At 39.3% G+C, this 13,195-nt stretch overlaps 1 protein-coding gene across 2 annotated transcripts in view; it reads left to right on the top strand.

Moving 5' to 3' along the window:
- The window catches only part of MOCOS (molybdenum cofactor sulfurase), a 215,952-nt gene extending 205,395 nt beyond the window's left edge, over nucleotides 1–10,557 (top strand). For both annotated transcript variants that reach the window (XM_015619153.3, XM_015619154.2), the window contains one exon: nucleotides 6,888–10,557. In XM_015619153.3, coding sequence (XP_015474639.1) covers nucleotides 6,888–7,034 — 147 coding nt within the window. In that variant the 3' untranslated portion in view covers nucleotides 7,035–10,557. The remainder of the gene's footprint in view (nucleotides 1–6,887) is intronic.
- The last annotated feature ends 2,638 nt before the right edge of the window (nucleotides 10,558–13,195 follow it).

The following is a 13,195-nucleotide window of genomic DNA, read 5'->3' as shown; positions in this document are numbered from 1 at the left end:
ACATGCTGATGCACTGATATCTTTAAAGAAAAGAAATACACTGAAAAATCAGAAACTGTTTGATATTATATAGTCAGCTTGTAAGACTAAACTTTATTCTTATCCTGAATAGTTAGTTAGCAGGAAAAACAGAGCAAATGTGAATATAGTCAAAGTGGAGAGTAATTGCTTAGGAAAGTGACCAGAAAGTAAGTGTGAAATACAGGTGTTTATTTGAGGTCCTGCTTCCTAAGGTTGCATTACTTCTTGGAATGGAGAGCGTTCCATTGATTGATTCATTGAATGATTGCTAGACAGTTTGGCATCCCAAAAGCTCCACAACTCTCCTCATATGTATTTATTTAGCTGAAAATCCTTATTCAAAATTCATTGCTTCCTGTTGGTTAAGCCTCTGTTGTTAAAGTGTCTCTGGCAGTCGGGGCTAGGGAGCTTTGCCAGTACCCACCAAACACCAGAGACAAGGCACAGCACCGGCACAGAGCAATAACAAATAGGCTGAAAATCATTCAACCAGAGAATGCACAAACAAGTTACAAATACTGCATTCTATGTTTGGACAAAAAAATAAAATAAAATAAAATAAATTGATTCTTCTCAGTGACTCATTAAGCAAACAAAGGGCTTTCTTTTCCTTGGCTGTTACCCTTGGTGAATAGCTCCTCTGGCTCCGTGTCAGAGCCACCCAGTGCAGTGAGCTGGGGGAGGCACAGGCTTCCCACTGACCTGAGGTGACTTTGGCTTGCACAGCAGGCTCTGCCCCAGGTCACCACAGAACATGGGCCTTTGTGAGGTGAGCTCCTGGCCACGGAGGGTAGCCTGAGGACAAGGGCCCTTTCTGAGTAATGGTGATCCACAGCTGCAGCATCTGGGACACTTCAGAGCACATTTGGGCTCTCGGGACAGGGATGCTCTCTGCTGCCACATGAGGTGTAGTATGCAGAGGACCTTTTCTGCCCATATGGGTTTTACTGGATTGTGACTTGAAACCTCTGTAGAGAGAAAGCACTCTGTATTCAGTGAGAAAATGGCAAAACCTTGCTCGGGATACAGATTCTCAGGAGAGGCAAAGCATCTTCTGCATGTTTCCCCCAGCAAAGATGAGCTCCTCTTCCATTCTGATTAACTAAACAATGAAGAGATTTTCTTGATGCACTGCTAGAACCAAGTGGCTCATTTGAACAGGACTAAGGCAAAGAGAGCAATCCAGCCTCTCGAGAAGAAGCTGGCACCTGATAAAAGCCGCACGGCGAGGCAGGCGCTGCTGATCACTGCGGGGGAGTGCTTTCTCTCCCTCAGCTGCGTCGATGTTCACGCTGCAAACACACGGGCATTCAGCCTGCCTTTATTTTTTTCCCAGCCTTCAGCACTGTTGGCAGGTGGGGTCTTGTGAGCATGCCCTGCTCTGCATAAGGGTGAGTCCCCTGGTATAGGTGACAACTTAAAGGGAGAGTTTGAACTGGTAGCTTTGCCTGGTCTGGTCCGAGAAGACCTCTGAGTCCATTGCTCCTGCAGGTCACCTCTGTGGTGATGGGCACCAGCTGATTATCAGTGAGCAGCACCCAGGAAGGACTACAGCATTTTTAGTGTGCTCAGCAGACCTGACAGAGGACATCGATCCAAACCTTTCACAGCTCTCAGTGGGGAGAGAGAAAGAACATCCAGTTCATGTGACTGTGTTAAATCGCAGAGCTAATCCTTTGGTGACTCATATCTCTACCATGTGCTTTTCTGCTAAAGAGTCATCTAATAGACTTAATTTTCTTTTCTTTTTTTTTTTTCATTAGATGCAGATTCAGTGAAGGAATTCAGCAGCGTTTGCTCCCATCTGTCAATAATCTGATTCAAATTCCAAAAAAAACTGTTGGAGAAAAATAAGATTTAAGATAATTTCCCAGGTTTTTGGAAAGCTGCTGTAGCAAGTTGATTGGCAAAACATTAAAGACACAGCACATAGAAAAGGGAGACAGATGTCAATATTTACCATTTTATTTTGTTTCTTTCCAAGATTATGAACCTGAAAAATTTACATTGAAATTTATCAAACAAATACCCCAAATGGCAGCACTGCCAATGAACTTCAGTAATAACCTAAATAATGTAAGGCTTGTGAGAGGTAGTTCGATATTTATTTATAAAATCCTGTTTTTCTCCATTCCTCTGAGACTCTGAGAACCTGGTGCTTCAAACTGAAAGATGGAGCCTTTGCATATATGGATTGCAGCTGAAAGTCAGAACCAGCTACTGTAACCAACCACACAAGCAATTTGCATCTTTCCTGATAAATGTAAAGCATTTTCCTGATTAAAGTGCTGAAGCCTTGCCAGCTACTTTTTACAACACCTTTTATGTCATTGTTTGACATAAAATGTAAACACGTCTATAAAGTGAGCTTGAGCTCTGCTTTCTGAAGAAAGAGTCATAAAGGATTTCTTCTGTAATTTTTGACTGGAAAGATGAACTCTCCTCGTGTGACAGGGTGCTCTCTGTTACTGCTGGAGATTAGGAAAGACTAGCTAACTCCATTAAGCAAATGGCTACATGCTGTTCCACATGCCTCACCACCTGACGCAGCGCACACATGGATGAAAAAGGGAGAACACAGAATTCCTGCCTCTCTTTGGTGTTTTGCAGATGCTGTTTAGCGCTAGTGATAGCGGAAGCCCTGTGGGTAGATTTTCAGCAGTGCTATGAGCTGGGACTTGCTGTCAAGGTAGCAAAGGGAATTACTGCATTAGCAGTCTGCCCTGGTCTAAGTGTACGGATAGCAGTACATCAAGGGAAATCCATTATGTTTGCACATGCCTTATACACTAAAAGGCTTGTGTTTTTTTCCTGTTGGCTGTTGATCCTCCTTTAAGTATCTCATTGTGCCTTGGGAGTTCTTCTTTTCCTGCAGTCAGATGCCATGCCTTTGAATTGCTGAAATTACTGAAATATTAGCAAGGACAGCAAATAACCTCATATCTGATGTGTCATTATCATTATTTTCATAGTAATGCAGGGCTTTACACCATGCAATGCTTTTCATTCAAATGTCTGGTGCATTTGAGAACAGTGATTGTTGTAATTAATAGGCCTCTGAAATAGTATGGTTCTCTTTTCTCATTAGTGGCTGAACTGGAAAATGCATTTATTTAAGGTAGAGCAAAGGAAAATCAGTTTTTAAGGAAACATTCTACAGTCCAGATATTTTCAACAGAGCAACATGGGGTTTTATTGACACCACCTTAAAAATTTCCCCTTGTCCAATATAAAAATCAGTATGTCAAAAGTGAGTACTTCCACTCTCCTATTTTGTAAGGCTTTATGTTCTTATAAATGTAAAGCAAGTAAAACATTATTACATAAAAAAAACCCAAAACAATTTAATAATTGCATCTCCCAAATCTTTGGATGCGAGGGAGGTTATGTTGCTGGATGAATAAATCATCAGATCTGGACAGGTAAATTTATCTGCTGGGATATGGCAGCTGAGGGCTACATCTGTGGGCAAGATCCAGAACTCACCCATCCAAAGCTAAGTATTAGCATGCAGGATGATTTATGTGTTTGTTACACATTCTTGCAGTGTATTTCTCTACCGGGTTCTACTCTGTGTTAACTCATTCTTTAGGAGCTCAAAGGCATCTCACCTCAGGCTTTTGGCAGATGTAGCCCCTCAGGTTTCTGTCTTACAAAAGAGAATAGTGCACACAGGGTATTTCTCTGTCACTGAATTTCTGAGCGGAGCATATTACTGTTGATCCAGTAAATTAACTTGAAACAACATGCAATAATGACAGCATTTCATAGCTCCTCCTTTAAGTGAGTGTGATGACTATCATATGATTCACTGTTGGCAAGAATATGTATGTTTTCTCTATTTCTCCCAGCAGTGGTCTGCTTTTTCCTAATCAAGAAGCTGTGAATTTTTTTGTCCCTGTAACATTTTACAGTCGTGGGAAGAGTCTCTACTGCCAGATAAAGCCACAGAGTTCACAGTCCTGCACTCCCTGCCCAGTTCTTGGTGTGTTCTGGGAAGATTATATGCACAATAAAATGCCCTTGAAGTCGGGAAAAGGTAGCAGCAGCAGGCAGAGATTATGCAGTTCACTGTAATAACTCTGCAGGGTGTAATCTCTGTGTCTGAAAGCCCCATTTTTCATCAGAAATGTGAGAAGGGCGAGTTTCTACATTTTGTCTTTCTCTTGAAACAGAGCTGAAGTGGCAGATGCAGCTTTTGTGGTTGCTTGGCAGGGGTGTGTGTGTGATTGCTGTTATCAGTACTTGCTGAGTCATTATTTGCAATTATTGAAAAAAACAGGGAAATTTCCTTAAAAGATGTTAAATCCATGTCTGGCCATCAAAGGCTAAATTTTGGATTTAAGAACATTCACCAAAAAAAAAAAAAAAGAGTTGGGTAATTCCAAACTGGCATTACTACTAAAATCTGTATACCATCAGTATACCATCACCGTGGAAACTCCTTAGGCATTACTCACTGAAAAAAACACTGAGACTTTAGATGCCAAATCAGAGAAGAAAAATACTAAGGACCAGTATTGAAGCAGTTTTGAGAGCTCCTGAAGACAAGATGCATTCTAACAAGCGTTTCCTTAAATAATTCTGAATGTTTTAAGGTGCATTAAAAAAAATCCTGCTAAATGATTTTCAATAACAAAAATTGGTAAATGAAGTTCTTCACAGTGAACAATCTGCCCAGATTTATTTTAGTCTCATTTTAAGATACATCAAGATGACAACACAGTAAATATAAATAAGACCATCTCATGCATCAGATAAGCTCATTTACATGGATGAGTTATAAAATTCCTTCCTGTGTGAAATGTGATGTAGCATGAATTAGTATTAATTTTACAGCATTTGTTTTATAATTGCCTGATTTTTTAAAAAAATGAAATCATGGCAGTTGTCATTTTTGCATTAGGGTATAGGAGGTGAATCCAGCTTATTAACCACAAGGCTGAAAAATACATCATTTATGCCAATGGAGAAACTTGTCAACTAATGAGAGAAAAGCAAAAATGGAAAAATGAGACTATGCACTTTAATATTTTAAATTGAACAGTTACTAACACCATTACAGCATCACAGTTGATCCAACGGAGTCACTGTGCTAGAGGGCTGGGATCTTACAGTGCTGCACTCATTCCTCAGCATTAACTTTGGAACACTGACCACAAGGATGTACCCTGTGTCCACCAGGCACTGACACTGTTGTAGCCACTGGTACCCAAAAAGTGCCAGCAGTAGGATAGGCCTGATAGGTCCAGATCATGCCCTCTACATGTCACATACTAGTGAGATGAAGGAATAGCTGAGGTAGCCAAGAACACCTAAGCTTAGGGCCTATTTTTCTCATTGATGTTTAGGATTACAAATGAAACAGAAAGACACAAATTCAGGGTCTGAGGCCATGTCTGGATAGATCTCTGCTTTACAGCATCTCTCTTACTTGGGAATAAGTCTCAATCTTACCTCTCATGAATTCTTCAACGACTGATAACTGTTCTGTGTTACCTCATTGCTGCATCTTTATTTAATTACACAATGCAAAAGGCAACATACTGCCTTCATATTTAGTCTGTAACTCATCTATTTTTTTTTTCTTTATTGCAATCCCTTTTACCTACTATTTTTTTTAAACCTGCTCTAAATGTAATTCACTCAGTTTCAGGATCATTGAACTGAACAATGGCAGTAAATGTAATCAGGAAATAGAGGATAATAGAATTTTGTTTTTAAGTAATTTCATTTGCTTATTTATTTATTTATTTTACACTTTATAATGACTTGTATATTTTGACTGTAGCCTACCAAAGCAAAATACTTTTTTTTGAAACCTACAAAAAGAGACAGGAAGATGAATATTGGGTTTCCAGGGTCCTCAGTTTAAAGAGCAAAGACATCCTGAAGTTTAAAAATCTGTTATCAATTTAACATGATCTTCAGGGTTTCTTTTTTTCCTACTTTACATATTTTTGATTAACTATTATCTAATTCTTTGGAAAATATTGTCACGAGATGACAAATCTTTTTCTAGCATATTTCTAAATTCTCCACTGCTGGAAAACAAAACCACAAAACCACAAAACCACACCAGTCTCTTCCTGTGACATTTCCAGATCACACCCACAACTTTAGCACTCAGCTGCTAGCGATCAAGATCTCACATAAGAATGCAGACACTCAGATCAGGTCTTTGGTGCCTGTGAGGGTTGCATGGTCAGGGGCAAAGTGGATATTCCGTTCTTTTCTTTATTACTTAATATCCCAAAGACCTATTCTAAGTATTTCTACTATTTATGCAGGATGGATTCACAGGTAATGGCACTTAACAACAAGTGGGAGCAATGATAAAACAAACTTTCTGAATAGTTTCTGTAGAACATACTAAAATATTCATAAAAACAAATGAAGGGAAACTCACAAAGGCTAGGCAGAATAAAGTTCTGTTAACAAAGTGAATAATTCATGGTAGGAGATGCAAGACTTCCTCACTGTTGGAACATACCAGTGTAACCATGCTTCAGAGTCTTTGTGACAGTACATTACTTGTAATTGTCAAGGAACCAGAGCAGACATTAAATAACAAGATTGTGAGGGAGTATGAATTACATATATCATACTAGGGAGCTCATGATGAAATAGTGTTATTTATCCACTTACTCAAGCTATTCTTCGTGAATAGCATGGCATTAGCTTCTGTTTACTAGCCTGTTATAATTAATGACTTAAGAATGTTCTTAATTACATGGACATGGTACATGCCTCCTTATTCTTAAAGCAATATTTTTTTTCTAAACATATCCGTATTGTGAGATCATCTATAGATTTGATTATTCTAACATGTGTTAAATATTAATAAATATTTTGCTTTTTTTCAGACAAACTTCGGCATATACCTCATGAACCAGCCCTTGCTGTCATCCTTTTCAGGTGTTTTATCAGTTGGCTCTCAAGTACTTCCAGTGCTGAAGGAGAATACAGAAATTCAGCCTCCGACATCCAGTGAAGAAAAACGTTCAGGATAGAGTCTCTGGTGGAGATGAAATTTTTATGCAACTACAGGGAGAAGTCAGTAGTCAGTTACTCAAAAAAAAAGAAAAAGCTTCCACTCATTTACTTCTGATAATTTTCTGTTTGCTGTAAATGTTATCAGATGGCTAAACTGTTGATAATTACAGCTCACCTACATGTTTTTGCTTGTGATTATGTTGCAGCAGCCATAGCTCTATTTTGCACAATTGCTTCAGGATGCAACAGGTTTGATCAAGTCTTACTGGTAGATGACTCCCAAAACAAGCCCAGTGTTGTTGTCAGAAAGCCACATCTCAATGAAGGAAAGTAAACACAATCATACACTACTTCCTTCTACTGCTTCATCAAAACCCTAATTAGGAGTGAGGATGCAAGACATATTTTAGAAACAATGTGGGTGGGAAGAGAACAGTGGGAGAGTGGCATGAGAGTAGCAGTGCATTCAGCTTTTCCAAAAAAAAACTGAAGGTGATCTGTAGACAGTCTGAAAGCAATGGAAAAGAGGGAATTATTGGGAAATCAGTATCTCCTTTTTCAGAAGTAGTGCGTGAGGATGCCAACAAGGCACAAAGATGATGAGGATTCAGGATGCCGTTTGCAAAACACATTGCCTGTGAAGGAATGCCATCCATTTGTTCTCAACTTCTTTCTCTTCCATTTGTTACTTTTCTGTGTGATTTATTTTACGTGATGTCTTCCTTGGGATTTTCTGTGTAATAATATCCCGACCTATGGAAGGGCAGTTGGAGCTAAATGATCTTCAAGGTCCCTTCCAACCCAAGCCATTTCATGATTCTGTGAGTTCCACACTCTTGTTCCCTTATGTATTTGTGGATGCTGACACATTATTTCTAATTAGAGATTTTTCAAGCAATACAGTCATCTTCTATATAAACTTTGTTCCTCCTCAGCAATGTCTAATGGCCACTTAAGGGAACTCGAGAGTTTGAATGCTTCTCCATCACAAACAGGTCAAAGTATTCTTTTTTCTTACTCTGTTCATTTCATAATGCCCTTCTTAAACAGCTGTTTGAAGCTTCTAAACAAGACTCATGCTTTCTGATTTATGAGAGCAAATGTCTGAAACCTTAGTCTGAAGTATCAATTACTGGGAAAATTATGAAAAATAAATATAGGAAGACATGGACCAAAAATGAAAACCCACATGGAAAGTCTGTGTAAATCAAGACTGAATACATTGAGGCCAGGTGTTTTATGACCCTCAACATGTGTCTAGCTAGCCATGGGATGATTTCATGCTTTTAGGAAGTCCTTCTGGAAGACAAAATTCTCCTAGACTGGCTGCTCTATTGACATCTGGGAAGTGAAATTTTGACCCTGCTAAAAGCACAGTAAAAACTCTCACCCAATATGATTTAGATCTTCCTTGGGGCAATTTTGGCTCCAGCTGTGTGAAAGTGCTTCTGGCTGAAGCAGTCCTTGAGTTGTTTGAGCATATCCCCGGAGGGAGGCAGGCAGCTTTGTGAAAGAGTTGGTCCAACAGCCATTCTGAAAGGAGAGCGACTACCACAGAGCAGCATAGAATGGGAAAAAGGAAGCTCATCACCCAGTGCACAAATCAGAATTCAAAAATGCTCTTTCTTCTTTCTCTCTTTCCTTTTTTTTTTTCTTTTTAAATGCATAATGGTTTCCTTTTTCTTTTGTTCTTTTGAAGAACTGGTTTTACTCACTTCAGCTGGAACAGTCTCTCAGCAGAGCTTTGTAATGGAAATGAGAAGAAACATTATCTGTTTCTTACAATCTGCCATAAAATACATGGAAAAAGAGAGGTTTTTCATATGTATGTAAACTGAGAATCTGTTTTCAGAGTTGTACCTTCCACTTCAGAGCCCGAGGTCTGCTCCTTGATGCCTACTTTGAAAAGCAGGGGGTTTATCTCTCTAATAGTCAGTTATCTGAGGTTGTAATGAGCAGGCTTTTTTGGAACCTTGAAAAGCAGTTTCCTGGTATCTAAATCTCTTAACTGTTTCACTCTTTGCCTTTCTGTTATGCAGAGCATTGCTTTGTTGGGTAGAAAGCCAGCATAGCTCTGACAGATTAAATATGAAGAGACCTGTTGTATGCTGACCTTCAGTGATCTCTGGTGCTCTGCTCTGTCCTCTTCACCTCACCACTCTGGCATTTGTTTAACGTGGCACAGAATTTAGAAGAGGAAATTGAAAACAACCTCAAAAAGCTCTGTTTCACTCATTATTGCATTTAGTACAAAATAAGTCACTTTGGTACACAGTGGGTTGACAAATACTGTTTGTGAGTATCCATAATGCAATGTATGATAACTATGGATGAGAGGATTTGAACTTTAAAAATGTCATGCTTGGTCATTTTGACCTATTATTTACAGTCAATTACACATTCTCTCTGCTGTGGCTTAGCAATATTAGATCAAGAATAGTTTTGCCATTTTACAGGGGAAAAAGAAAGATTTTCTTTGATGTATAAACATACTCATTAGTATAGTCTGCATTTCCCAGAAGGAACATCCTTGTGGTGCAGTGGTAGGAAATGTCACAACACTTCAGATTGATGGAAGATACATAAGGAATCTTTCAGCTAAATAAAGGATAACATTTCCCTTCTAGTAAGTGGAGTGTTCCTGCCAGTACTGATATGTCTTTCCATCGATGGAGACAAATTCTTCTAGGTGCCAAAACTGTGGAAAATCTTGAAGTACAAAGAGTCACTTTTAAATGGCATGCACTGTAAGTTTGCAGAAAGAACATCCCTCCCATAATGTGAAAAAATAATTCAAAGGAAGAAGAAATTTAACATACTGCAACCCTAAGGACTGCAGATACAAAAGGGGCACAAACACTTTGAAACACTATATAGAAAATATATTTTCTGTAAGGGTTAATTTCTTAACTTTTCAATTATATAGAAAATAAGACTATTTCATATGGATATAGGCTTTTTGATCTAAATACTCTGACTACTGCAAAATTAAACCTTTGGAATAATTGCAGATATATGTTTGCCTTGTATGGATAATGAATGTACTTAATACAGAATAATATAATATTAATATAGCACCAGAGTGCTATATGTAGAAAGTCCTCTATATATTTGAAAACCAAATCCTTATTTACTTGCAATGAATTATTCAGACACATTCCATTCTCTGTGAGACTTTAGTTCCTTCTCAAATCTCAAGGTAAAAATGGTGATTGTTACAAACTCTAATAATAGCCAGGAGGCTGAAATCACAAAACAGAAATCAGCATTTTTAGGAGAAGTTTCTGAGCTCTGTGTTTTCTGATATGACTAAGACATTTCAGATTATGATTTAGATACTTTCGATGGTGTCCTTCAAAGTATAATAAAAATTTTAGGTCATCTTTCTGTCAAAATTACACCAAATCAAAATGAAGCACTGCATTAAAAATGTGATTATTCTTCATAAATTGAAGAGATTATGCTATGCAAATGTTCTTTCATCTGGTTTTTAACTTCCTTGGAAATTAAATCAATAAAATAGATACTATGTTTGATGTGTCTGCTGGTGATGGTTGCATTCCTGACCTTCGAGCTCGTGAGGTGCTCAGTTCTGCTTGGAAGCATTGCTGGGCACACAGATGAGTATGCGGCTCAGGACTGAAGGGATGTCACAGCGCTGCTGGGATTCACAGGTGAGGTGTTCCTTCCAGCTGTGTAGCCACATGCCAGTCACCTGCACACTCAGGCCCTGCACAAAATGTGCTCATAATCACTGGTTTCCTTTAAAATATGTACAGTCAGTCCTGTTGAATCCATCTCTGTTATCCAGAGGTTGGAGCTTTCTCCAAGGGTGAGATGGTGAGAGAAGATATGGTTTATTTCCCTCTCCTTTGCCTGGAGGAATCCAGCACTGTTTTTCCTCACAGTCTAACCTGTCAATTGGTAGGGGAGACTGAGCAGGAGTTGGTGTGTGTAGGAATGTCAGGGAAGGCTTGTCCCTGCCTTCTCATGAGGTTTACATGGAAATGGTCTGTGACTCCCAGGGCCAGCAAGAGACAGACATGAATGAGCACAGTGAGGCAGGATCCACACATGACTTCGAGCTACTTATTCATGCATTTTTTGATTCACTGAGTATGGGATGGGAAGAAGAGCAGGACTCTGTAACCCCACAGGTAGGTCACTCCCATGGAGGTGAAATATGGGTACATCCCTGTCTCTCCATTATACACCTATCATGAGGGAACTGCTTGGGGAAAACATAGGCATAGCCCCCAGAGAGGGAAGGAAAAGGCAGAATGCTCCTTTCCACTGGGCATTTTGAGACAGTGGGTTTGCAGAGGCAGCCTTGTCTTCTTCCTCCAGCCACCAGTGTTTAAGGAAAAGGTGGAACTTCATCAAGAATAGAGAGGGACCTCCCAAGTGTGTTTTGGAATAGGCCATTAGGGGAAATATGAGTTTGAGTCATCAAAAGATGAAATCAAAATGTACCTACAATTTTGGCTTCGTGGTTGGTGTGCTGGTGGCAAGGCCTGAGTGAACCGGAAAAAATGTGGGAGAGAAAGAAAAGTGGCTTTTCCTATAGCCAGAGTTTAAGAGAAAGTTGTGATGCACATGCTTTCATCACCCAGTTTGTGACATTTTTTTCCACAAAATAAAGGATGTAGGTATCCTCAGGGCCATAAATCACATTCTGAGAGCTCAAAGTCATTGACAGAGAGGTGCCTCTTAAGGAAGGCACCATTTAAGAAGCTTCTCTTCCCTCCTTTTTGTGCCAGCCAGTTGCTTTGCTGGTCACTTGGTGAGGTGGTGGTTGCGGATCTTTTACAGAGGGAAAGAAATTAGGCAGTTTTCCTGCAGGAGGAGTGAAGTGACTCACTCAGGATTCTGGACAAGAAGAGATGTTAGGGAAGTTTGAGATGGGGCATCTTTGGGCATCACTGCCATGGGCAAAGTACATCAGAAACCTCCCTAATAATCCTAGAAATATATGCTACAAAAAAGTCATTTTGTTGCTGATGCTGTGAAGTCTTCCTGTAAAGGTGGCACTCAAGAATTGTGCTGTTGGGGAACAGATCATTGCAAGGGCAGGATGGGGAAAGGGGACAAACAAAAGAAAAATTGCTGTTGTAGCATTTTCCACCCAGAATTTCTGAGGGGTTTCTTAAAAACCCACAAGGTAAGAAAAAAATGTGAGAAATCAGGGAATTTGATTTAGTACAGCAGTTTCATGGCAAATTTGAAAGGATACTGATATCAAATGTAAAGCCCCTATGAGCCCTTGCATGGCTTATACATAGCCTATAATTAGGTACTTTTCTCTGTTAAACTAAATTTCTTCTGTGAGCCAGTCTATTCCAAACTTGCAACCAAAACTTCTCAACACACTTCAAATCTGGGAACTCAACATCAGCTTCTCTTAGATAACCAGTATATTCCATGTTTGAGCCCCACTCATGCTTTTTGCTGGCTTTCAGAGATAAGTGTCCCATGTGGATTAAAGCACTCTGGTCAGGATTGCTAATGCAGAGACAATTCCTCAGGCCAGAAGTGAAATCAGCTTTTGGTTTCTAAAAGGGCTGTTTTCCATGAAGCTGTGTTTTAAAAGCCAGCAGTGATCTAATATCAAATCTGTTGTTTCCTGGTACTTATGACAGATGAATCAGATAAAGCTGTTGAAAAGTTTGTGAATTATTATTTCCAGAAGCTACAGAAAACTAGAAGACTAGAGAAGGCCTTTCCTTACAAATGGAGAAGAGCCTCTGTAGTAGCCATCATTCATGGATAAATTCCTGTGAGTCATGTATTAAGTATTTGTCATTTCACTGGTTTAGCCAAATGCTTTCAGTTATTTCTTATCCTTGGAGCCTTTGCATTTTCTGTCAAAGTTTCTCCCAGCAAACCCTTTAATAATAAAATGAAATTAATTTTTTTCTTTGGTCAAATGTTTGTTTTTATTCTGCTTTAAGGAATAAGAGGAAATAGTCTCAAGTTGTGTGACAGGAGGCTTATGTTGGATATTAGGAAAAATTTCTTCATGAAAAGGGTTGTCAAGAATTGGAATAGGTTATCCAGGGAAGTGGCTGAGTCACCGTCTCTGGAGGTATTTAAAAGACAGGCAGATGTTGTTCTTAGGGACGTGGTGTAGTGGTGGACTTGGCTGTGCTGGGTTAACAGTTGGATTCCGTGATCTTAA

The sequence above is a fragment of the Parus major genome, chromosome 2 (genome assembly GCF_001522545.3).
Source record: "Parus major isolate Abel chromosome 2, Parus_major1.1, whole genome shotgun sequence".
Classification (NCBI taxonomy): Eukaryota; Metazoa; Chordata; class Aves; order Passeriformes; family Paridae; genus Parus; species Parus major.
Note: the sequence above shows the minus strand (reverse complement) of the source record. Positions and strands in the feature narration are given on the sequence as shown.